This window comes from Phalacrocorax aristotelis, chromosome 9, assembly GCF_949628215.1.
Source record: "Phalacrocorax aristotelis chromosome 9, bGulAri2.1, whole genome shotgun sequence".
In the NCBI taxonomy this organism is placed as follows: domain Eukaryota; kingdom Metazoa; phylum Chordata; class Aves; order Suliformes; family Phalacrocoracidae; genus Phalacrocorax; species Phalacrocorax aristotelis.
In genome coordinates this window covers 33,647,473-33,669,695 of record NC_134284.1, presented here as the reverse complement: position 1 = coordinate 33,669,695, position 22,223 = coordinate 33,647,473, and the positions used below count along the sequence as shown (strand labels likewise).

Here is a 22,223-nt window from a genome sequence, read left to right as displayed (position 1 = left end):
CTTCTGACACATCTTGTCTGGAGTGCAGGACTAACATAGCGATTCAAGACGGCCACCCTAGGGTCCGCAGACTGTCCTGCCTTCCTCCTGCTCTCCCACTGCCTTTTTTAACACCGAGGGGCTGTCTGAACAATGTCTCTTTGTCTCCAGCCTCTAGGCAGAATAGCTGTTTCAGGGAGCCTTACTGGCAGCCTCTTGAGGTGTGATTTTGGCCAGGGCAGGGGAAGGAGGTGCCAGGTGAAAGGATGGGTTATGCAAGGCTTACAGTGCTTAGTGGAGAGCTTCCTTCACCAGAAGTGCTGCGGAGCTGGGTTCTTCTGGGGAAGATGAAAGACAAGACCCTGCAGATGCCTCCATCCTGTCCTTGGTCTCTCCCAGAAAATAACACATGTGGCTCCCTAAAGTCAGAACCTGATTGGTTTTATCCATGTGTACAAAAATTAAATGAATTTACAAGGTTTTTCTTGCCGTTTTCCTGGTGTTCTTTCCAGACGATCAGCTGCAGTGGACAAAAAACCAGTCTAGGTAAGCCGATAGCTATATTCATGAACAGCCGATGGATATTACACTCCCTTCTGCAAAACCTTTGTTTGAGAAGGTCAAGTTGTACGGCACTATCTCATATTTATGAGTGAAGAAATCCACAAGGTTCCTAAAACTGAGGAAAAAGGGTGTAATTATCTCATATATTGCAGAAGAATTATCTGTGCTGATTAAGCTGTCGCTTGTTAGCTCATCATGCTTATCAAGTCACCAACTGGCAATGCCTTTGACCCCAGCAGTAATGATAGCACAGAACATTTGGACCACCTTGGGTCACGATGCACCCATTTTGACTTTTTTCCTGCTAATATCATGTGTAAATATATGCACAGCTGACCCTGCTAGAGAGTCCACCGTCCTCTGCAAGAGGCTTCAGTTCCCCTGCGTTTCCTTTCACAGCGTAAGTTCAGACAGATTTGTGGAAAGCAGGAGATTTTGTTTGCACCTAAATCTTTTTGTAGGATTTTCTTTAAAGGCCTTAATGCCATTGAAAAACAGCAAGAGGCAAATTCTGCTTTCGGTTACACCAAATGGGGAATAAATGAGCTGAAGGCAGTGAGGGACGCTGAATTTATCCCAATGAAGGCAGAAGCAGAGCTCAGTCCCTAGCACTTAGCTATTTTCTGCACCAGCAGTTCTGGCCTTTGAAGAATGAGATGCATTTTTCTCATTCTGACTTGTGAGGAGCCTGAAAATACCAGGCCACAGAAAGCAGAGGAGGAGGCGGCTTCTAAATTACAAGTGCATTAACATAAAAGCAGGTTTTGTAGTGACTACTGACCATGTAATGCTGTAGTCACCTGTCGTGGGCTTTCAGATGCAAGAGAGGGCAAGAGGCGGCCGTTCCCCTTCAGTTAACATAATATGAAGATTTTGAAGATCTCAGGAACTGCCCTACGTACATATCATTTCTTCTTATCCAACCTTGAAATAACAGTTTTAGGAAACATCGGTATATTCTGCAAAGACCTTGGTGCCTTGCTTTATGTTAAATGTTGTTTTCATGTGATTGCCAACAGCTATTTGATGTTAAAAAGATGCTCAGGGCAAGATCACTCTACCTCAAATCTGAGATTAGGCAGTGCCAGATTGGAAGTTTTCTGTCCTAATGGGACCAGTCCAGCTGTCCCACTTCCCTCCTTGGGAGGCCTCATTCACATGACAATTTACTGGGGTTCTGCCTTTGGTCCTCACCTCAGCCACCTTAGAGCCTCCAGCATCTTCATCAGCTCTTTTTGATTATGAAAACGTTCCCTGATTGACTTCCAAATCACCATCCATCCTTAGCACCAAGTGAGGCATGACCTGTGGAAAAAAAACCCAAAATCCAGCCACAGGCGTTCAGGTAAAGGCTGGTGTAACACTTGTGCCCTAGATTTGTGCTCATGATTTCTAACTCTTGAGAGCTCAACATACAGAAACTCGTGCATTTCTCTGCTCAGCAGGAAAAGCTCTGACAGCACCTGTGAGGGTGATCTAGGTTCTATGGGCTGGAGAGCTGAGCCAAGGGGAACCTCATGGAATTCAACAAGAGCAAGTGCCAAGTCCTGCCCCTGGGGAGGAACAACCCCCCGCACTGGCACAGGCTGGGGGGGACCTGCTGGAGAGCGGCTCTGCTGAGAAGGCCCTGGGGGTGCTGGGGGGCAGCGAGGTGACCCTGAGCCAGCACCGGGCCCTTGGGGCCAAGGGGGCCAGCGGTGCCCTGGGGGGCATGGAAAGGCGTGTGGCCAGCAGGGCGAGGGAGGTTCTCCTCCCCCTCTTCTCTGCCCCAGTGAGGCCACATCTGGGGTGCTGCATCCAGTTCTGGGGTCCCCAGTTCAAGAAGGACAGGGAACTGCTGGAGAGAGTCCAATGAAGAGCTACAAAAATGATCAGGGGACTGGAGCATCTCCCTGATGAGGAAAGGCTGAAAGACCTGGGTTTTTGCAGCCTGGAGAAGAGGAGGCTGAGGGGGGATTTTATAAATACCTATAAATACCTAAAGGGCGGGTGTCAGGAGGATGGGACTAAGCTCTTTTCAGTGGTGCCCAATGACAGGCCAAGGGGCAACAGGCACAAGCTAGAACACAAGAAGTTCCACCTAAACATGACGAAAAACCCCTTCCCTGTGTGGGTGCCAGAGCAGCGGCACAGGCTGCCCAGGGAGGCTGTGGGGTCCCTTCCCTGGAGACATTCACACCCCGCCTGGACGCGGCCCTGTGCCCCTGCTCTGGGGGTGCCTGCTCAAGCAGGGGGGTTGGACAGGGTGATCTCCGGAAGTCCCTTCCAACCCCCACCAGTCTGTGATTCTGTGTATTTGAAACTGGGCCCATACCCCAGATCACCTTATGGCCGTCCTATAAGGTTACCAGCTGATGATCAGATGTGAGCTTGAAGCAAGCTTTGGGGCACACCAGGAGAGGAGACCTGGGTTCAGGCTGTCGTTTAACATGTGCTCAGTTGTTCCCTTACTTGTGATGTGGCTTGGGCAGAGTGTGCTTCTCTCATCTGGTCTTTTGCTACTGGGTCATGATCTCCTCATGGCGATGTCCCACAGCTGCAGTCGAGCTTATAAATTGAATTTGGGGTCCTTCCTACATCTCTCACAAGGCAACTAGCTTGAACATGGGCTGCTCATGCAATGCTCTGGCCACATGGGCACTGAGCGAGCTGGCAAGTCAGGTCTGGGTATACGCCAGGATTTAATCTGGATTTAATGTAATCCATTTAATCTGTTTCCTAGCCTGGCCTTCTACAGGAAATGGAGATGGAGCCAAAATATCTTGATTCTGTTTTTGTGCTTCCTGACCTCTAAGAAGAACAATGGCAGGACCTGTACAGACCTTGAAACAAGTGGATGGAGCACGTTCAGGAGCTTTGCTTGGAAGAGCATGTACAGAGGGCAGACGTCTGTCTGAGCTGTGGGGTGGCTGCTGCCACCCACAGATATGTAGCTGCTGAGCTCGGACAAACTCCTCTCAGCCACCAGCATACCAAAGGAAACATGGGTAAGGTTTGTCAAAGCCTTGTTTTTTGAATCTATGGAGAATCTCACTGTCCCAGCCTGAATTTTATGGGAGACATGCTTAAAGGGTTCTGCCATTACTGAGAACATAAGAGAAAAATTACTGTGTTTTGCTACTGTGTATAAAAATACCATCTCTAGGACTACCTCCCACTGGAGCAAGGACTAAGAGGGCTAAGACAGAGACCTGCCCCTATCTGGCCTAGGAAAAGCAAACCAGTCCACTCAGCCTAACAAACTCAAAATCCTGCCCATGGGCTAATCCTCCAACCCTCTCTCCTCCAAAATTTGGATTTATTACATTAAAGGTCTCCAGGTAACATGAACTATCCCAGAAACAGTATTTCCTGCATGCTGACACACCTTTAAGACCTTACATCAGCAGGGCTGCTTGTATATGGGGAAAATGGGAGTCCCTTGCAAGTCCCTTCTCTTGGAGGTTTAGCAGCATTGTCTCGCCGGAGTTCAAAGCTGCAGTAGCTCTAACTTGCAATGGTAGGAGCAGGCAGGGCTATATGCCTCCAGAGTCTGGTTATAAGCACAGTCCTAGCTCTACCTATATATAAGGCTTCGCACTGCCTTCCTCCTAGGAGGTGCACAGCTGGCAATGGGACATGAACCTCTTCTTTGTGGAGCAGTCTATTGATGAAAAGAAGGGAGTCCTTGGCTGAAGTGCATCTTAGATCGCCTCTTCTCTTGCTATTCCACACTACCTGCTGTTGTTCAGCATCTTCTCAAGTTAATTTTGGTCATATATCAGCACATCATGGTCCTGGCCAGTAACCTCACCTCCGCAGAATAGCTTGGAGAAGAAAAGGTTCCCACTATAACCTTACCATAATAAGACTAACACAACGACCTTATGGGAGAACACAGATTTCTGAACTGACTCTGGAGATCTATCAGTTTCCAACTAGATGAAAAGACAACCTGTGGTAGCTTAACCACTGGTAGCAGCATTGGGGATTCGTTCAATGCAAGAACACAATGAAGATAGGGCAGGGCCAGGTGGGAAGATGGTGGTAAACCCGGGTAAGGACAGCATTATGGAGGGTGCAATCCTTGTCCTGCTTGACATGTATCCTTTGCTCAAATTAATTCCCTGAGCATGATCCTCACTGATACAATCTGATTGCAGCTTAATAAACAGGAATGAAACAGAGGACTGGGGTAACGTGTAAAATTCTTACCTAAATGAGTTAGCTGATGAGTTTTACTGGAACTGTGAATGTAGGTGAAGAAAGGAGAGCTTGAAACACTGGAGACCTCTGAAGCACCATCTGCTGTTGCAGGTCTTCGGCTACATGCTGTGTTTGGGCACTTCTCGAGCCAGGCTATGAGTTTGGCCACCAAGGCACAAGATGGCAATTGCTGTCCTATGCCTGTAATTAAAAGAAGGATGAAAAGCATTTAAATGTGTTTTGCGGTGGTAAAAAGTGTTCCTTTCTTGCAAATTCTAATCACAGAATAACTCAGTGGTCCAGGGATGAAGGGAATGGGGCCCTCATGTGGTGCATCAGCCGCACTCGTGAGAAGATGGTGTCTAATGTGTTTGTGGAGTCACTGTGTAGATCAGACACCAGATCTGAGCCTGCCAGTAAGGCATGTGGATAAATAAATAATATTAGTTTAAGGAAATCAGGTGTGAAAACATAGAGCTCATTCTCAGAGTTCTGGGAAAACCAGCTGAGAAAAATGGGATCTGTGACTGCTCAGTGTGTCAGAAAATCAGCTGGAAGGCCGCTAAGATGAGTGGAGGCAGGGACTGGTGGTCTCCAGCATGACAATAAAACCTCTCTTACAAAGTGGCAAAATTGTGGGAAACAAGATCTGCACAGGGAAATTAGTTCAGACAATTTTTTTTATCTGGGGAAGAAAATGAAATTCATTTTTTAAATCATGAACAAGCTGTCCTGTGATTGGTGGAACAAAGGGTGTTTTCCCATGGATCTGAGCCCCCAGATTCTCCCACCCCTCTGACCATAACCACCCCTGGATCCCCTTCCCCAGGCCAGCATGATGCTAGCAGCCAGGCTGTGGATAGCCCGGCCAGCAGCCCCGGTCACAGCTGCGTTCCTCCTTCCTCCCACTGCACACACTGATTTGGGTATCTCCCCTCCGCACAGCTTTGCAAGAAATAGCCATGACTGTAATAACATCTGGGAGACCTTTACCTTTCTTTTGAATTTTGATGGGCTCACAACGCACTGGGGGTGTCACGTACAGTGCAATCGTGTGAAGCTGGGTCCCTTAGACAGCCGGGGCGAACACAAGGAGCCGCCTCTGCGGCGTATCCAGGCACACACGTGCTTTGGGTGACCAGCCACATCCAAACCTGTCCTCGGTGGCCCATCCTGGGCCACACTCGCAGCTCAGTTGGTGCAGCTGGAGGCCACACAGTTCAGCACTACCCAACGCGTGTGCTTGCAGGATGGGGCAGCGAAAGCCCCGTGATCAGGGCCAGAGGGATGTTCACTGGACCGAGTGTGCTTTTATTCTACTTTATTCCCCTTGGGAGTTCCCTCTGCACCATGCCTAGCTACTGCAGCCATGCTGCTCTAAATGTGGGATATCAGCCTGGTCTCCCCTCCTCCCCCCCTGCAAAAAAACCCCAAGAAGTCATAAAATGCAGCTTATTCAAGCCACTTAAGAACAAATAAAAGTAGCATAATCTTCCTTTTTGTGCTTTGCAGGCAGACATATATCCTCAGTGGAAATACTGCCAAACTTCTTGTTCAAATATAGAAGCCGTGCTTATTTGTATTGTTAATGGTCCCCATGAGGACATGCTTTCCTTACATGGGGATATTGTTTACAATGAAGACCGGGCTGGCTACTTTGCCATTAAAATTCTGTGCCAGTCCAGCGCTGACAATATTGAAGCTTTGCTAAATGTGTATACACGTAAGTTCATTAAATGGATGCTGACTGTTGTTACACAAGTACAGCAGTTGAGTGCTTTCTGTATTAACCTTATCACCTGATGGGCGAAAGAAAAGGTTTAACTAAAGCTTAGGACTAATTGAACAGTATTTCAGTATTTTCTTATGTAAAACTGGTTCTGGTCTATTGTTTTTATTTATTTGCAATAACTGTGTTCATTCAAGTTTGTAATGACACTGCCATGGGTGAACAGAATTTGCTTTAAGTATTATTCTCCCTTTTCCTATCTCCTGCCTCCTCTAAACTGTGTCTCGGGAGAAAATCTGCAATAGAGCCTCATGAAAAGACAACTCTCTGAGTACACAGCCATTTTGGGGAGATATGTTCTCAAGCTGTGTTTTTAAATTACTTTAGAAGTTCCTGTTTATTTTCTCTGCCTGCCTTGGGTATTTCCTGTTGGGCTGAGCGCAGAGCACGAAGCAGGAGGAGATAGGAGAGACTAAGCCTCCCGCTGAAAGGTGGGAGGCATCTCACCGTCAGGACACTGCACAAACCATGAGCACTTTCTTTGCTCAGTTGCCACTAGAGTATGCTCTCGTGCTACAAGTTCCAGGGATTTTTTTAAATAACTCAATATGTGTACCGCAAGGCCATCTTTCAAATGCTTTCCACTTGCCCTAGTGTGGTGGGTTTTTTTATTGCTGTTGAGCCCATCCTCACGGCTTTGAGAAAGCCCAGAGTGTCGCTGTGATTGCTTTGCAGCGAGGTGAATTTAAGGTGGGTTTGGACAACTCTCAACTTCCAGAGCACGAATGAAAACGGTTAAAAAATATCTGCCTGGCTCTGAGAAAAACAAAAAAAGAGGGTCCGCATGTCCTTCTTGCCTTGGTCGGATCCCTGGGTCACGCCAGGCGAAGAAGAGGGAGTCAAATCTCATCAATTAGTAGATTTCTGCTTAAAGAAGGAAAACGTAAATGCACTCTCCAAAGCGTTTGAGCTGGCATAAAGTGTGTCTGTAATCCTGGCCTTTGAAACAGCGGCAGTTATTCAGTAAGACAAAGGCAGTTGTGAGCCTGCCCTACCATGTTACAGCAAAGTACCTTGTCACTGGCACCCTAAAAAGTTCCAGTTTCTGCATGACAAAGATATAAAACAACTTGCAGGACAATTAAAGAATAGTTTGTCCTTACCATATTATTACCAACCATTCTTCCACATTTCGATATTTGCCTTTAAATTGCTACCTCCCCCATCAATATAATTGTAATCAGTCATGGTTAACATTTGTCTTTGGTTGCCTTTTCCAAGTTAAATACAAAGAAAGAAAAATACCACACAGAAAAAAGCCACACTTCGGATAAAGAGCCTCGCCACCAGCCTGCTTTCACACACAGACTGCACACTTTGCTGCTAAAATTACATTTTAGCAGCCCCAACGGGTGCGGGAACAATGACCCCTCTCATTACCATAGTGACAATGGCTGGCGGAGGATTGCAACATATCTTTTTCTTCTCCCCGATGAATCTCAGCCAATAACGGCAGAAACCTGCCAACGAGTTGAGTATATTGAAGCTCACTCGGTCACCACAGAGCCAAGCGGTTGCCTTCTGGATGGAAGGCAGCCACGTGGGCCCAGCCGTTATTCAGCCGGTGTTTATACCCTCAAATACCAGTTCCTTCAAGCTACCCGATTAACTTCTGAGCGGGTCGCTACTTCAGCTTCTTCTGCCGTCTCTGTACATAAGAGCTGGAGTGTGTACAAAGACCTTCCCTAAATTCCATTAATACCTTTCTCGGTTTCGGCTCATGCCTTTTTGGGGTTTTTGTGCTGGCTGTTTCAAAAGGGTCCTTTGGCACCAGCTTCTCCACTCCCCAGAACATGATGCGCGTTTTTTCAGTCGTGTCAACCCTTAATCCTGCTCTTTTTTTTTGATAAACGCAAATCTAATTTTCTAACGTCTCCACTTAGATCTAATCCATAAGGCTGTTTATTATCCTAGTCACCCTCTCCTATACCTTTTTCATTTGTATTCAAAAGCCTCTTTTTAATCTGTCTCAATTCTCCAGGTATGGCCTTGCCGCTTATGATCATAGAATCACAGAATCATAGAACATTGTGAGTTGGAAGGGACCCACAAGGACCATCGAGCCCAACTCCTGTCCCTGCACAGGACACCCCAAATTCACACCATGTCTCTGAGGCCTTGGCCAAGTGCTCCTTGAATATCGCCAGGCTGGTGCCGTGATGCCTCCCTGGGGAGCCTGTTCCAGGGCTCCATCACCCTCAGGGGAAAGAACCCTTTCCTGATACCCAACCTAACCCTCCCCTGGCACATCTCCCTGCCGTTCCCTCGGGTCCTGGAGTTGGTCACCAGAGAGCAGAGACCAGCCCTGCCCCTCCTCCTCCCCTCGGGAGGGAGCTGCAGAGCGCCATGAGGCTGCCCTCTGCCTCCTCTGCTCCAGCTGACCAAACCCAGGGACTCCAGCCGCTCCTCGCACGGTTTCCCCTCTAAACCCTTCCCCAGCTCCGTGGCCTCCTCTGGACACTCTCCAGTAGCTTTATACCCTCAATGTCCTGCAGCGCCCAACGCTGCCCACAGCACTCGGGGTGAGGCCGCCCCAGCGCAGGGCAGAGCGGGACAATCCCCTCCCTCGCCCGGCTGCGATGCAGGGCTCAGTGCCCCCCAGGGCACGGTCGGCCCCCTGGGCTGCCAGGGCACGCTGGTGGCTCGTGTTCAGCCTGCCATCGACCAGAGCCCCCAGGTCCCTGCAGAGCTTCTCCCCAGCCTCTTGTTCCCTGGATGTAGATACCTAATCATTTCCATGGATGTGCTTTACTCTCCTACCGATGGGTCTCAGGGTGCCATTTGCCTTCCCTAACTACTCCCGCGGCAGGAATGGACACTTGCAATAGCCTGTCTGCTGACACCAACCCTTTACTTCACCAGCATCTCGTGTCGCCCCATTCAGGGCGTGTATTTTTTATTATCTGTGTAACGGGGTTTTTAACATGAATTTGGAAAGTTGGTGTTTCAGAAATCCTCGGGCCCGGCCCAGGCCCAGGCCAGGCCCAGGCCCCGCCGTGAGGAGCAGTCCCGGGAGGGGGGTGCAGCCCGCTCCCGCCGTCCCCCCGCCGCCGGACGGTGGTTCCGCCCCGCCCACCCCCCGCGCGGTGGTCCCGCCCGCGCTCCCCGAAGGGGGCGCTCCTCCGCCCCGCCCTCTCCGGCTGTACCAACTCCCCTCGGCGGGGGTGTGGCGGAAGGGAGAGGGCGGGAGGCCGCGCTGGATCGCCCCACCGGGCCCGCGGCCTTACGCCGTCCCTGTCCGAGCGCTGCCGATGATGGGCGCTGCGGGGTGGCGGCGCGGGTGGAGCGGGGAGGCGGGCGAGGTGGTGCTGCTCCCCTCCCCGGAGTGGGTAGAGTGGTACAGCCGGCCCGCCCCGCGCGGCCGGACCCGGAAGGCGCGGGCGCGGCGGCGCACATGGCCGCGGGGGCCGGGGCTGGGAGCGGGGCTGGCGCGTTGGGTGCTGTCGTGGCTGCTCTCTACACGGCCACGCTGCCGCCTGCCTTGCCCGGCGGGGATGCGGGTAACGTACCCAGCGTCGCCAGCCCGCCCGCGAGCCGGGGAGGGGCGGTGGGGCACCCCGTGGGGCCGCCCCACCGGGGAGGTGGCACCGTAGGGATGCTCGCCCCTTAGGGGCTGGTGCGTTGCTGTCGCCCCGTAGGGTTGCATGCCCCCATAGGGACTGATGCATCGCTGTCACCCCATAGGGTTGCCCTCCCCGCTCACCCACAGGGACTGGTGCATCGCTGCACCCCACGGGTTGCTCATTCCATAGGGGCTTGTGCATTGCTGTCGCCCTGTAGGGCTGTTGCCACTCTGTAGGGTTTTACTCCCCCAGTAGGGGCTAGTGCATCATTGTCACCCCATAGAGTTGCTCATTCCATAGGTTTGCTGTCACCTCATAGAGTTGCACCCCCCTCCATAGGACTGGCATGTTGCTGTCACCCCATAGGGTTGCAGTCACCCTGTGGGGTTGAACCCCCCCCATAGGGGCTGGTGAGTCGCTGTGACCCCATAGAGTTGCACGCCCCCTATAGGGGCTGGTGCATTGCAGTCCCTCTGTGGAGTGCTCACCCCACTGGGCTTGGGGTGTTGCATCCTCCTCATAGGGGCACTTGCCCCACAGGCTGGTGCATCATGGACACCCTGTATCACTGCACACCCCCAGAGCTGGGTTATTGCATCCTTCCCTGGGGTGCTCACCCCACCGAGCCTGGCGCACCGTCACGCCTTGGGGGGCTCACCTCTTTGGGGTCAGTGCAGCATGGTCACTCCTTGGGGCTGGAGCCCCCTGGCCACCTTCTGTTGACCTGATCCTCTCCCTGCACCTGTTTGCTTTGCAGCAAATAGTTTGCTTTCATCTAAGCCTGTCAGTGAAGGATTTAGTCAGGAGCTCTGGGGGCGGCTGGTGGCATCAGGAGGCAGATGTGCTGTCCTGCCAGATGTGGTATGGCTGCTTGGGCTGTCGCCTTCTCTGGCCTGTGCAGCTGCAGCCACTGCAGCAATGAAATCTTTGGATCTGCTTGCCTGCAAGTGTGACTTGCTGACAGCGACAAGCTGTCTTTATGTTTTGTTTTGTGCTGCTGATGCCACCAGACGGGACAAAATTCTCCTCTTTGGTCTTTCTGTGGTTTTGCTGGTTTAATCTGGTCTTGCTTTAAAAACTGCCCTCCTTCTGTAGCATGTGTGCAGCTGTGGTTTGGGGATAGGAGGGCTTGGATTTTCTAGGTGATGCTTTGATTTTTTAATTTTTTTTTTATGGAGTAGATACTGAGCATCCTTTCATTTTTTCATATCCCAGAAGAGCGTTGAGTGGGTCTGTTTAACTCTGTGCTGGTTTCGGATCCAAGCAGTGCATAAAATTCCATATAAATAAATGGGTTTTTAATGGATGCATATATTTTACAGCTTCAGTATGTGTGGAGAGAGAGGGAGATACACATTTTAACTACAACTCTTCAAAATTTACTGTTAGTTTTTGTTTAGAGTTAAGCAAAAGACAGTGTCGCTTGGTAAAAGCAGGATGGTTTTGTCTAGCCAGGGTTAAGGCAGCCTGTATTCGGTGTGTTCAGCGTAGCATTTCACACACCAATGTAAAGTTGAGCAGTGGTTCAAGTGAAGGGTGTTTGAGTCAACGATAACAGGAGGGAGCTGTGTGTTCATTACGCCAAGCTCACTCCCCTTGGTTAGCTGGCTCTTCAGAGCAGGGATTTTGGTGTGTAGATGGACATTGGTGCAACCTTGTGTTATCCATTTATCCTGTTCCCATGTGTGGATCAGAGGGATCCTGTTAGCGCCGTATTAAAAGAATTTCTTTTAAAATCCCTTTTCCATAGATCTTGCATCCCGAGCTCCAGGCAAGGCGTGCGAGCGTGCCCTGGCTAAGCTGGCAAATGTGCACCCCGATGGCTTTGCTCCCGAGTTTGTAAAAGGGCTGGCTTTGCTCCTTCTGGTTGTGTCAGTTAATACATGATGATCGATATATTTACAGTTATTTCCGTTTTGTCTTTTAAAGTACTCCCTGATGGGAAACACGCGTCCATGATCGCGGAGGGTGCCTGTGCTCTGAGCTGTTCATGCTGCGTGAACCTGGTTTTTAATTGTACTTGAGCTTGGGTTTTGCCTCTGGGATGCAAATAACCATTAGCGCCCTTTATGAAGTGGGATGCAGGTTCTCCTGATTTGGTGATGAATCAGTGCTGGGGTCCATTCCTTGCTCAATGAGCTATGCTGGTGGGTACCGCGGGCGGCCAAGCAGCACAGGCATGGGCTCACCCCGCTTTCCCTGGGTTATCGTGCTTATTTTATCCCATTTTGGAGGCAGGAGGGGGGATTGCTCTTCCCCTAATTTCCAAAGGCATCCTGGTTCTTCCTAGCACAGCAGCTGCACGTGTAGAAATGCACTAAATATGTGCAGCGTGTATCGCTCCGCTGCTAATAACTTTTCTTAGAGGTGTCAAGGACACGAACCAGGTGTGTGCTGCAAACGGTGGTGCAGCAGAGAGGTGTCCCAGGAGCGGCCGGGCTGGGGGACTGGATGCTTTAACAGGCTTCCGGCAACCTGCATTAGAGGGAATTACATTAGAGGCAGTCTCTCAGCACGGTGTCCCCCAGCTGGCTCCATGATCTTGCTCCATGATCTCACTCCCTACATCTAGTTAATTTTTTTTTTTGGTTTTGCATTTTCTTCTAAATCTGCTGCCTGAGTTGTGTGTGGTTACTGGAGCTGAACAGAGACAGGCTTGTCCCTGCCGTCCTCTTGTGCCTGTCCCAGGCAGCAGCCAGCTCATTGCGTTGTCTTAAGACTTTTTGGGTTACTCCCCTGGTTTTTCATGGCCTGAGAAGCCCACGGGGTGCTTCGGAGCTGCCGCCTGGCCGGAGTCTCCGGCAGGTCTTTGCACCACCCCGCTCAAGGCGATTAACTTGCCCGCCCCTGAGCACGGGGTTCAAACTTGTGCCATCAAAAGCACTGAAGCTACTTGTGTGAGTAAAGAGGTGCTTAAGGATTTGCTGTATCTGCTTTCAGGCAGGGAGCCTGTTATTATATTTTTTTAAGCTATCCGTATGTTTTTAATTGTTCCTGAAGTTTGCAGTAATCCTAAACCATAGAAGGCAGTAGGTATTTTCATTGGCAGCTTTCTCGTGTTACTTAGTGTTCTAATAAAGAAATGAGAGAATGCATTTTAAAGCTAATTCGGAAACACCCAAAGATGTTAAAACAACTTAAAAAGGGATCCAATAAACTCAGGTTAAAATAAAAAAAAGAAAGAACTAACCCAAACCTTCCCTCTGAGGTTTCAGACGTCGGCCCCCAACCCTGCTGGGGATAAATCAGTTTTCAGGCAGCGTTGGGCCTGGTGCCTGAACGCCTTTGTTGGGGAATCAAGCCGGACGGTCAGAAACATATGGACACCAAGATTATACAGGAATAGTGTCTCCCATTTGAGCCGGCGTCTGAAGATGCCACAGATCGTTTTCTGTCATGAGAAATGTATTGAAATCAAGTTTCTGGTTGCTGTAGTCTTACTCTGTGTGTTTTGTCATTTAATAATAGTGCTCTGCACTTACATAGCCCATATCTTTTGTATCTTTTATATATATATATCTTACGTAGCCCATAGAGGCTGTAAGTGATGTGCGGGTATGTGGGTGGAAGATGGAGAATTAACCGTACCTGAAGTGGTGGGAGTTGTGCGCTCCCTTTGGTTTTCCCAGTGGAATTCACCGGGCCTGCAGCCTGGGAGCTTATTTTTGCAGTTTCTTTTACTCCTTTTTCCTTAATTCTTACGAGGCAAAGTTGTGCTGTTGGCTTTCAAAGCTTGGCAGTGGCATCCACCAGGGTTTTTTGGGGTTTTTGTTTTGGTTTAGGGTTTTGGGTTTTTTTTTGCAGCTTTCTGGTTGGTTTGTGTCTATATCTCTTTGGGGTTATTCTTGCCCATGATATGAACCAATATTATAGCAACAAGCATGAACTTAATCATCTTTAGCACCATTTTAGGTGCATGTATTCTTGTATCCCAGAAGGACTTTAATGAAGGCAAATCTGTGCCTGGCTCGGGAGCAGAATCCCCGCGATGCGATGGGCATCCGCTGCTTGCCGCTGCGCAGAGCAGCACGTGCCAGCACGCTGGGGAACCCCTGTGATGCCAAATTTGGGGTTTCCTTTATTAGCATCACCTTGCTGTGTGCAGGGGGATCGATTGCTTCCCAGCCTCGCCATGCCCTGGAAGCATCGGAGCTGCTGACACTAAAGGGCTCAGCTTGGGATGGATGGTTTTCCCATTGCGTCTGATTATTTTTTTCAGGCTGTCTTGCAATAGGTTGAAACTTTCTTAAAATAGAGTAGCAATAAAAATAGCTGGTGTTTGCAGGCGCTGTAAAATCCACATCTGAGAGGCTTCTGTGCAGAAAGCCGCAGGGCGGTCCCCCGGGCATCGCGCGGGGCGATAGCTGTAATTTTACAGTGGTGACGAACAGCAATAGTGGGTTGACTTAGATCTTCCTTTTAAAATATGTTGTTTAATTTAATGTCAAGATTTAAAAGCGCCATTTATAGAATCCTCCTCCTTTGCGTTGGGTGGTGAGGAGGCAATAATGCGCAGGAATTAAAATATTGTGAATTTACCATCCTTCATTTTACATCTTTACCATCTAACGGTGGGACAAAGCTGCTGCGACGTTGGCGCTTGCAAAATTAGCAGGACCGGTGACCAGGGTCTGTAAAATTGGATCATGAAATTTGAAGGAAAGAAGGAAAAGCAGCCTAATTTTTAATTTTGTTGCCCCTTGGTTGTGTCCTTCATCCCTGAGTGTGTCGCGCCTATTGAATACGTTTAATATACGCTGTTCAGGAGCATTGAAAAATGCTTCTGTGTCAAGTGCTCTAAAAATGCCAAGTGTTACTATTGTGCTAACGTGGATCTTTTTGTGGCGGTTATTTGTCCTGGCATAAAATACAAATGAAATGCAAAATGTAAGTGGTGTTTCTAGTGGGGGCGGCTGCTGGATGCAGCATCCGCTGGCAGGTAAAAGAGTTTCTGGCGAGGCAGATGCTGCAAGAATCGCTTTAGTGTCAAGGGAGAGCAGCGCTCCCAAATACATGGATGCAGATTTGCACGATCAATGATTGTATTTTCCCTCTTTAAAACTATAAAGCTGTGGGTTTTTTTTAATGAGAAACAAGCGGGTTGTTTAAGAGACAATGCAGCTTAAGCGTTGCAAGCTGTAATGCTTGAAAGTTATTGAGTCAATTGGTTTTAAATTAAAAATGCACACGCACGGATGTCTGCATTTTGAGTATCTCAAGCCATTCTTTACCCGAGCCTACCTATACTTTAACTTATCTGTTCATAAAAGTCTCGCGAAAACACACAAAAGATATTTTGTGCAATGACATCAGAGGGAGAAAATATTCTTAGAAAATTTCATGCTGTTAAATCTCTACAGATTTACAGTTTTATCCAGTCAAATTAATGCAAAACCCCAATGCAAGCATTTGGATTTTGAAAACTTTGGAGGAGTGTCATTTCCTAATAGTAATTATTGGTTTTACATTATTTTTTCACAGGGGAGCTGATCACAGCCGCATATGAGCTTGGAGTAAGTATTAGTTTTATTGTTTAATCAATGCTCTCATTAACAGTTTTAGGAATTAAGGAAGTTTAATTAAGCATGGAGTAAAGTAGATTAATTTATTTTCAAACCACAGTTTTTACTAACTTATAAGTACAGCACGCGACAATTTACTTCAAGTTTTAAATCCAATTAAACTAAATTATAAAGCAAAGGCTTTACTGTATATACAGTAGCTGGCTTATTATCAACCCAAATTTTGTATAAGCTGGGGAGAATAAAATAAATCGGGTTAACAATTTTAATAAGTTTTATTATTTAATAAACTTTATTATGGTGCATGATCCCTTTAGGCAAGACCTTAGGACTGTCAGCACGGTGGTAATCCGATAGCAGTGTGGTCTTTCAACTTGCTAACCAATAAAATAGTTGAGAAGCTGTTTGGTTTTTTTTTTTAAAAAAAAAAAACCCACAACAAAAAAACCCAGCCTTTTGAATGACCCTAATATACTGTGAACCCAAACAAGGAGCCCTTTAAGGCACGCTAATGAAACGTGGCACCTCCTTTTCTCGCCGCCTCATTATTATGGGCGAGGCGTGGAGCCAAATCCACTAAGGAAAAATATTTGTGGAGTTAAAATTGATACGAACGGATGGGTCGGGGAGAGGCGCCGCTCGGAGATCCCCCGGCTGCTGCCGCCGGACCCCGGCGTGCGGCTCTCCTTTTGATTTCATAGAATTTCACCCCTTTTCAACCCCGTATCGATCTGTCCGTAGGTCGCCCACCCTCCCGGCTACCCCCTGTTCACGCTGCTGGCCAAACTGGCGACGGGGCTGCTGCCCGTCGGCTCCCCCGCCTACCGAGTCAATCTCCTCTGCGGCTTGTTGGGAGCAGCTGCCGCCTCTTTGCTTTTTTACACGGTTTTCAGGTAAAGTCATTGGGGGTGTTTTCTCGTTGGCGTGATGCTGGCAGGGCACTTCCCCGTTGCCTGGGAAGTTTCCGAAGGCTCCCTCTGTTCCCCTCTGGCCTTGGGACTAGCGTTCCCCCCCACCCCTTTCCAGCTGTAATTAGTTCCTCTGATTAACCTAACAGTGGTTTAATCTGAATTTGACCTTCTTTCCCCGCACAAAAGGTCCCTCTTTTATTTTCTTTCTGTTAAATAATAATAATAGTAATAATAAAAAGTGCGCCCTTTCCCTCACACGGACGTGACAGGTTGTTCAGGCTCATTATCACAAATCACCGCTCGGTTTAACTAACCAGAACTAATGAAGTTTGTCGTTCTCGAAAGATGCAGATGGTCTGTTTAAATTAACAGGATGAGCTTCACCTATCGCGAAACCGTGAACTTGGTTTAATTGCAGCTCCCGGCGGAGGCGGATGGGCAGTTGCCTGCCGGCGGTACCCAAGGACCAGGGCAAGCATCGGCACCGGCCGCCTTTCCCCGGCGTGGGTGCTGCCAGCCGCGGGGGAGGGCGGCCGGAGCCCATCCGTTTTTCTCCAGACCTCTAACCTCGGGAGAAAAGGGAACAATCGGGATGCGCACGTGGTTGGGGATTTTGTTAACCCCGCTTGTCTTTGATGTGCAAGTTCTGGCTGCTCTTAACCTCAGCCTGACCCATATTTGAGAGGATTATCGCAACCCGTACAAACAATTTCTGATGTTCTTTTGCAGGGAAAATAGGGCACGTTTCTGGGCTGCAAATAGTGAAATCTGAAATGATATTGGGGCGCTTGGGGATGAGACGGGGCGAGATTATTTTGACAAAAGCCCTTTTCTCCCACCCGTTTCCAGAGCTGCGTTGCCCCTCGGGGAAACCTTCCCAGAGAGCGAGTGCAACCTAGAAATAAAGCCAGGAATAAACGAGGGGGACCAGATCCTGCCCAGCCCGAGAGCCCCGAGTGCACTTAAACTTCAGTCCACGGGGTCCGTCTGTCTGGGTGCATCTTCCTCTGCTGAAGAGGAGTTGCTTTTGCACATTCACGTAGCATCAGCTCCAAAGCACACCTGGAATTGCTTGAGTAATTCCTAAATATTTCTATAGGCATTTAAAGCGATTGCTTTTACTGTTGAGTAATACAAGTAATTAAGTCGGCGTTATTTAATTTAATATCCTATATTTTATAGTGTATTTGGGGAGCTGGAAGTGGCGCTGCCCTCCTGTGCACAGTGCCAGGCGCGGCGTCAGAGCACAACTCGTTTTGATGATATTAAAAACTCCTGCAAGGAGTTGCTAAAGGTTTTGAATATTGGGTTCTGATTTTATGTTGTTTAAATTACGGTTATTCCCGGGTATTACAGTCGCTGTGAAGATCTGCCCCGCTTTTTAGTTTTAACTCTGGTGTGACAGTTCCTTGCGTGCCCGTTTTGTGCCTATGAATGATGCGATCGTCACTTTATGGAAATAAGAATACAGGAGAGAGATGACAAGCTAAATTTGGGAATTATTTTTACACTCCTAGAGGTTTAATTTTTATTGTTGTCGTTTAACTGGATTTGGAAGATGTTGCTTCTGTCAAATTTAAAACTTGCACAAAAGAAGGGAAAATGTGGAACTGGGAGATGTTAGAAACTACTAGGACTTAGAGAAAATTATTTCATAGATACAGGGTGCTGGCGGAATCAATTATTCAGCCTAGCAGCGATTGATTTTTTGGAAGTGGATTGTAAGGTACTGTGGGTCAGTTTTATTTCCAAATTACAATGTTATATTTTTCCTTTTAAGTGCCTTAAAATGGATTTATTTTTTACAACATTCATTTAGCAAAAAAAGTTTTTTCTTTCTGTTGTCATTTACTTTTTTAAAAAAATACCATTCAGAAAGCGTTGACTGGCACGGTCTGCGCGGCAGCCGTAACTATCTGAAGGCGGCGTGTTTTGGTTTTAACCGGGCTTGTCCGGACTCACAAAGGATCTAAACTGGTCTATCAAATCGCCCCGCATTTTTGGTTTTATAATTAAAATTTAGCTGATGGGGTGACCCCTGTGAGGTACCGGAGGAAAAACAAGCACCTGCTCCTCCTGCCGCGTGAAGTGTGGATGCTAATATGAAAATATGTAGATGTTAGGAATACAAATAATTGATGAAGTACACATCCTTCGGGAGCAACACAGTTCAAGTGGCAAATCTCTCTCCTCAAACAATAGCCACCCTTCAGCGGGGAGGAAGCCATCTCTATGGTAATGGGGCTGACGCTGCCCTATTGATCGGGTGGAAGAAGACATTATACAATGTCAGTTGGGTTGTTACAATTTCATTTGTCGTCTGACCTGAACTTAACCTCTAAAACCTTTTCTTTCTCCCCACCAGCCGGGCAGGGTTGCTGTTTACCCTCGCAGGGTTTTTCTGTGCCTCCCAGCATCCCCGTACAGTAAATCTCTCCCTTTTTTTCCCCATTGACTCTTTTTGTTTAAGAGGCATTTCCCGACTTTATTGCTCGGCAGGTCGGGACAATCTCTTTTAGTGCTTAAGGAAGGAGCGGCGGTTCCCTCCGTGCCTGGGTGGCGTTTGGGATGTTACGGCGTGTGCAGGGTTAGGATCGAATTTATTCCTTAAACAGATTTCTCCTCTGCCAGGTGATGGCTGGTGGGATGCTCTGCACAGACACTGCCGGCGTCGATAGGAAGCAACCCCAACATCTTGTTTGTTAATTCATTATATTATATTATGTTAAACTAATCATTTCATTATATTTTTTTTTAAGCCCGGATTGTGCTTCTTAAAACAAAGTTATGTCGAACCGCGTTGATGCAAAAAGCCTTTTTGTCAGTAATCCAGACTATCGCTGAACCAGTGGTTTACTCCTTTGAATTAGTTCTCAAATATGGGTTTTTTTTCCCCTTCTGCACATTCTTAATAAATTGCTTGTAATTATCATAAAATGGCATTTACAAAGAGTTTTCTCGGACTGCTTAGAACTGAGGCAAATAATTCATCTTTGCTTTGAAAGAGGGGGGGAGCTGCTTTATGTTTTCAGGACGCAGCAAGTGCGGCTATAGGATTGTTTCTATAAACAACTATTTATTTGTTTTACTGTGGGAGGCAAAGCATAGCAAGTTTACAAAGTAAACCAATTATCATCTTATAATATGATTGCCAAAGTGTCATTTTCTGCACAGATGATGCATCCTTTGCATTCTCTGTTGCAAAGAGAAATAGGATGCTTTCCCCTGCTTTAAGTGCATTTTTTTTTTTCGGCGTATACCTTTCATAGCTTGGCTGCTTTGCTGTATCAAAATATACAAAGCCAATTTATTACAGGGGCAGTAGCAGAGTAGAAGGTGTCGTTGCCCAAGTACTTCTGGTAAGATTTTGCTGTCTTTATCCTGGCTGAGTTGCACACAGGTTTTTTAAAAGGGGGAAAATGTTGCATTAAACCAAGCAGTTCATGTCTCTTGGGTTTGCTGTTCCAGGTATCGTGTTCAGTTTTGGACTAATATATATATATTTTATTATATATATACATTTCCTGCCTCCCCAACCTTCCAAGTAACCCACTGTGGGTGCATATGAAAACCAGAGCCAACTTTTATCCCACCGCCAACAAAAATGAGCATTAGGCATGTTGTAGAATGAAATCGTCAAAATTATGGGATCATTTTGAAATCATAAAAGTGTTTTGGAAATGGCACTTGGTCATCCTGATGGCTCCGACGTTTCTTGCTCCAGTGAGGTGAGTCCTGGAGCTCTCGTGGGAAGGTCCCCGAGAAGGACCGGGCATGTTGGAGCACCAGGAGGATGGGTCACCTTCGTGGCCATCTCCAGAGGGATGGTCCTGTAAAACTGACATGGCTGATGGTCCCTTAAAACTAACCCATGCTGGGAAAAGTCGTCGTCTGCCTGTGACGGGGGGAAATCCTCTGTGTCCCTGGGGTGTGCAGGTTTGCTGGAGCAGGAGTCGTCCCCAAACAGTTTGACTCCCTTTGTTTGGGGCACGGCTTGGGGAAGATGGAGGGGTGAGAGGGGAGTGCTCCTGCGTGCCATGCCGGTGCCCACTCGACCATCATGGGAAATCAAAATATTGGGCTTTGAGGAAGGAGAAAACTCCTTACAGGATGTATTTGGATTTTTCCACGTTACAGATTATCACAGATTATCGCTGTGGTAGCACAGCACAAAGATCTTTGCCATTTCAAAAGCGTTTAATAACAAGTAGTTAGGAAGTTTTAGGAGGGAGAGAAGCTGGGAAGGTACTCAAGTGTTAATTTGCTTTTAGAAGAACATCTACTGTGACTTCTGGGTAACTGATCATATATATATATAGAGATATATAGATAGATCACAAATATATATATCTATTTTTCCCCCTTGTCCCCATAATAAACCAGCACTGAGTTCAGTCTGTTTGAAGACATTACCAAATCTGTTCATTTCCATTTTGCTCTGAAGTAGGCACATTAGGCTGCAATAACTCTGCTTCGTTTTGAAGCGGGGAGGGGGGGGATGTGGAGGAAGCAGGGCAAAAAAACTCTTTTTGTTTTTTTTGGTTTTTTTTTTTTTTTTAAAGACTGAAGAGTCTTTTCTGACAGCTAGTCAGAGTTAGAATTAGTTCAAGGAAATGTTAATAATGCACTGCCTGGCTTAATCCCTTTGATATCACCAGGTATCCTCCTGTTCATGGGTTAATTGCTTTAAAAGCGGAGGCAATATTCTGAGCGGTGGGCCGCTTCACCTTTTCACAGCTGTTACCATTGAGTGACAACTAAATCCCATGTGTAAGATGAGGAAGAGCTCAATCTCCAATTGGGAGAAAATTTATGTAAACCGCAATCCCTTCAGAATGTGCGGAAGTCACAGACTTTCTTGATTTACTCTGCTTTTCCCAGAAAGCTCCATTGTTCCCTTCCCTAAGTCCCATCAACCCTTTGTAGCAGAATATCACAGCGGCGGCAGATAGCTTGAAATATATAAATGCTATCATAGCTCTGATTAATAGCGGCGCTTATGAGTCAAGTCTGATAACGGAGCAGCTCTCCACTCAATTTCAGATACCGCTAATGGAATCTGTCTCCTGCAATTGTAATGTGAGAAGGGCTAATTTGCCATGGAGCTTGGAGCTGTCACCAGCCGGGGATTGGGGGGTCAGATGGGAGCTGCCAGGTTTTTGCCCTGCAGCTTGTATCTCTCGCTTTGAATAGCGCAGCCCCCTGCCTGCCAGGGAGCTGATAGGCCGCCGGGGGGTTTATGCCACTCCGTACAATAGCGAAGGGCTGCATGGGCTGACTTGGTAATTGTGAAGCCAGCTCATTTTTATTTTATTTTATATTTTAGTCTATTCTACCCCCCACCCCCCCCTTTTTTTTTTTCCACGGCTGCATAATTTCTAATAAGGGGTTTTAACAAATGTCAGATTAGGAAAAGTTTCTGCAATTACAAAAAAAAAAAAAAACTTATAAAACATTTAAATAGCTAAAGTCGGTTCCTACCAAGGGTTGGGGCTTTCGGCTGCAGGAAGTAGGCATCGGTTATTACAGGCACCCGCGATAAAGGCGTACCTATTTTCTAAGGATTGTGAATCAAATAATGGGTCTAAGTAATATACCCTTTCTGCTTGCAAAGACACTGGGATAGAAGTTCTCAGTTTTAATGGCTGGAAGCACAGTTTTTACAACTCACTATTAGAAAGGTGTGAGTACGGGGCAGTACTTATCAAGC

At 47.5% G+C, this 22,223-nt stretch overlaps 1 protein-coding gene and 1 long non-coding RNA gene across 3 annotated transcripts in view; one reads left to right on the top strand and one right to left on the bottom strand.

The window, feature by feature from the left end:
* Window positions 1-462: 462 nt before the first annotated feature.
* LOC142061725 (uncharacterized) lies at window positions 463-5,042 on the bottom strand. The gene is made up of 3 exons (XR_012662219.1): window positions 4,738-5,042; window positions 1,738-1,848; window positions 463-658 (listed from the first exon to the last, which is right to left on the bottom strand). It is a non-coding gene; the product is annotated as an uncharacterized LOC142061725 (long non-coding RNA).
* A 4,823-nt stretch (window positions 5,043-9,865) lies between these two features.
* TMEM260 (transmembrane protein 260) overlaps window positions 9,866-22,223 on the top strand; it is a 36,342-nt gene continuing 23,984 nt past the window's right edge. For both annotated transcript variants that reach the window (XM_075104302.1, XM_075104301.1), the window contains exons 1-3: window positions 9,866-10,017; window positions 15,562-15,593; window positions 16,344-16,495. In XM_075104302.1, coding sequence (XP_074960403.1) covers window positions 9,912-10,017; window positions 15,562-15,593; window positions 16,344-16,495 — 290 coding nt within the window. In that variant the 5' untranslated portion in view covers window positions 9,866-9,911. The remainder of the gene's footprint in view (window positions 10,018-15,561; window positions 15,594-16,343; window positions 16,496-22,223) is intronic.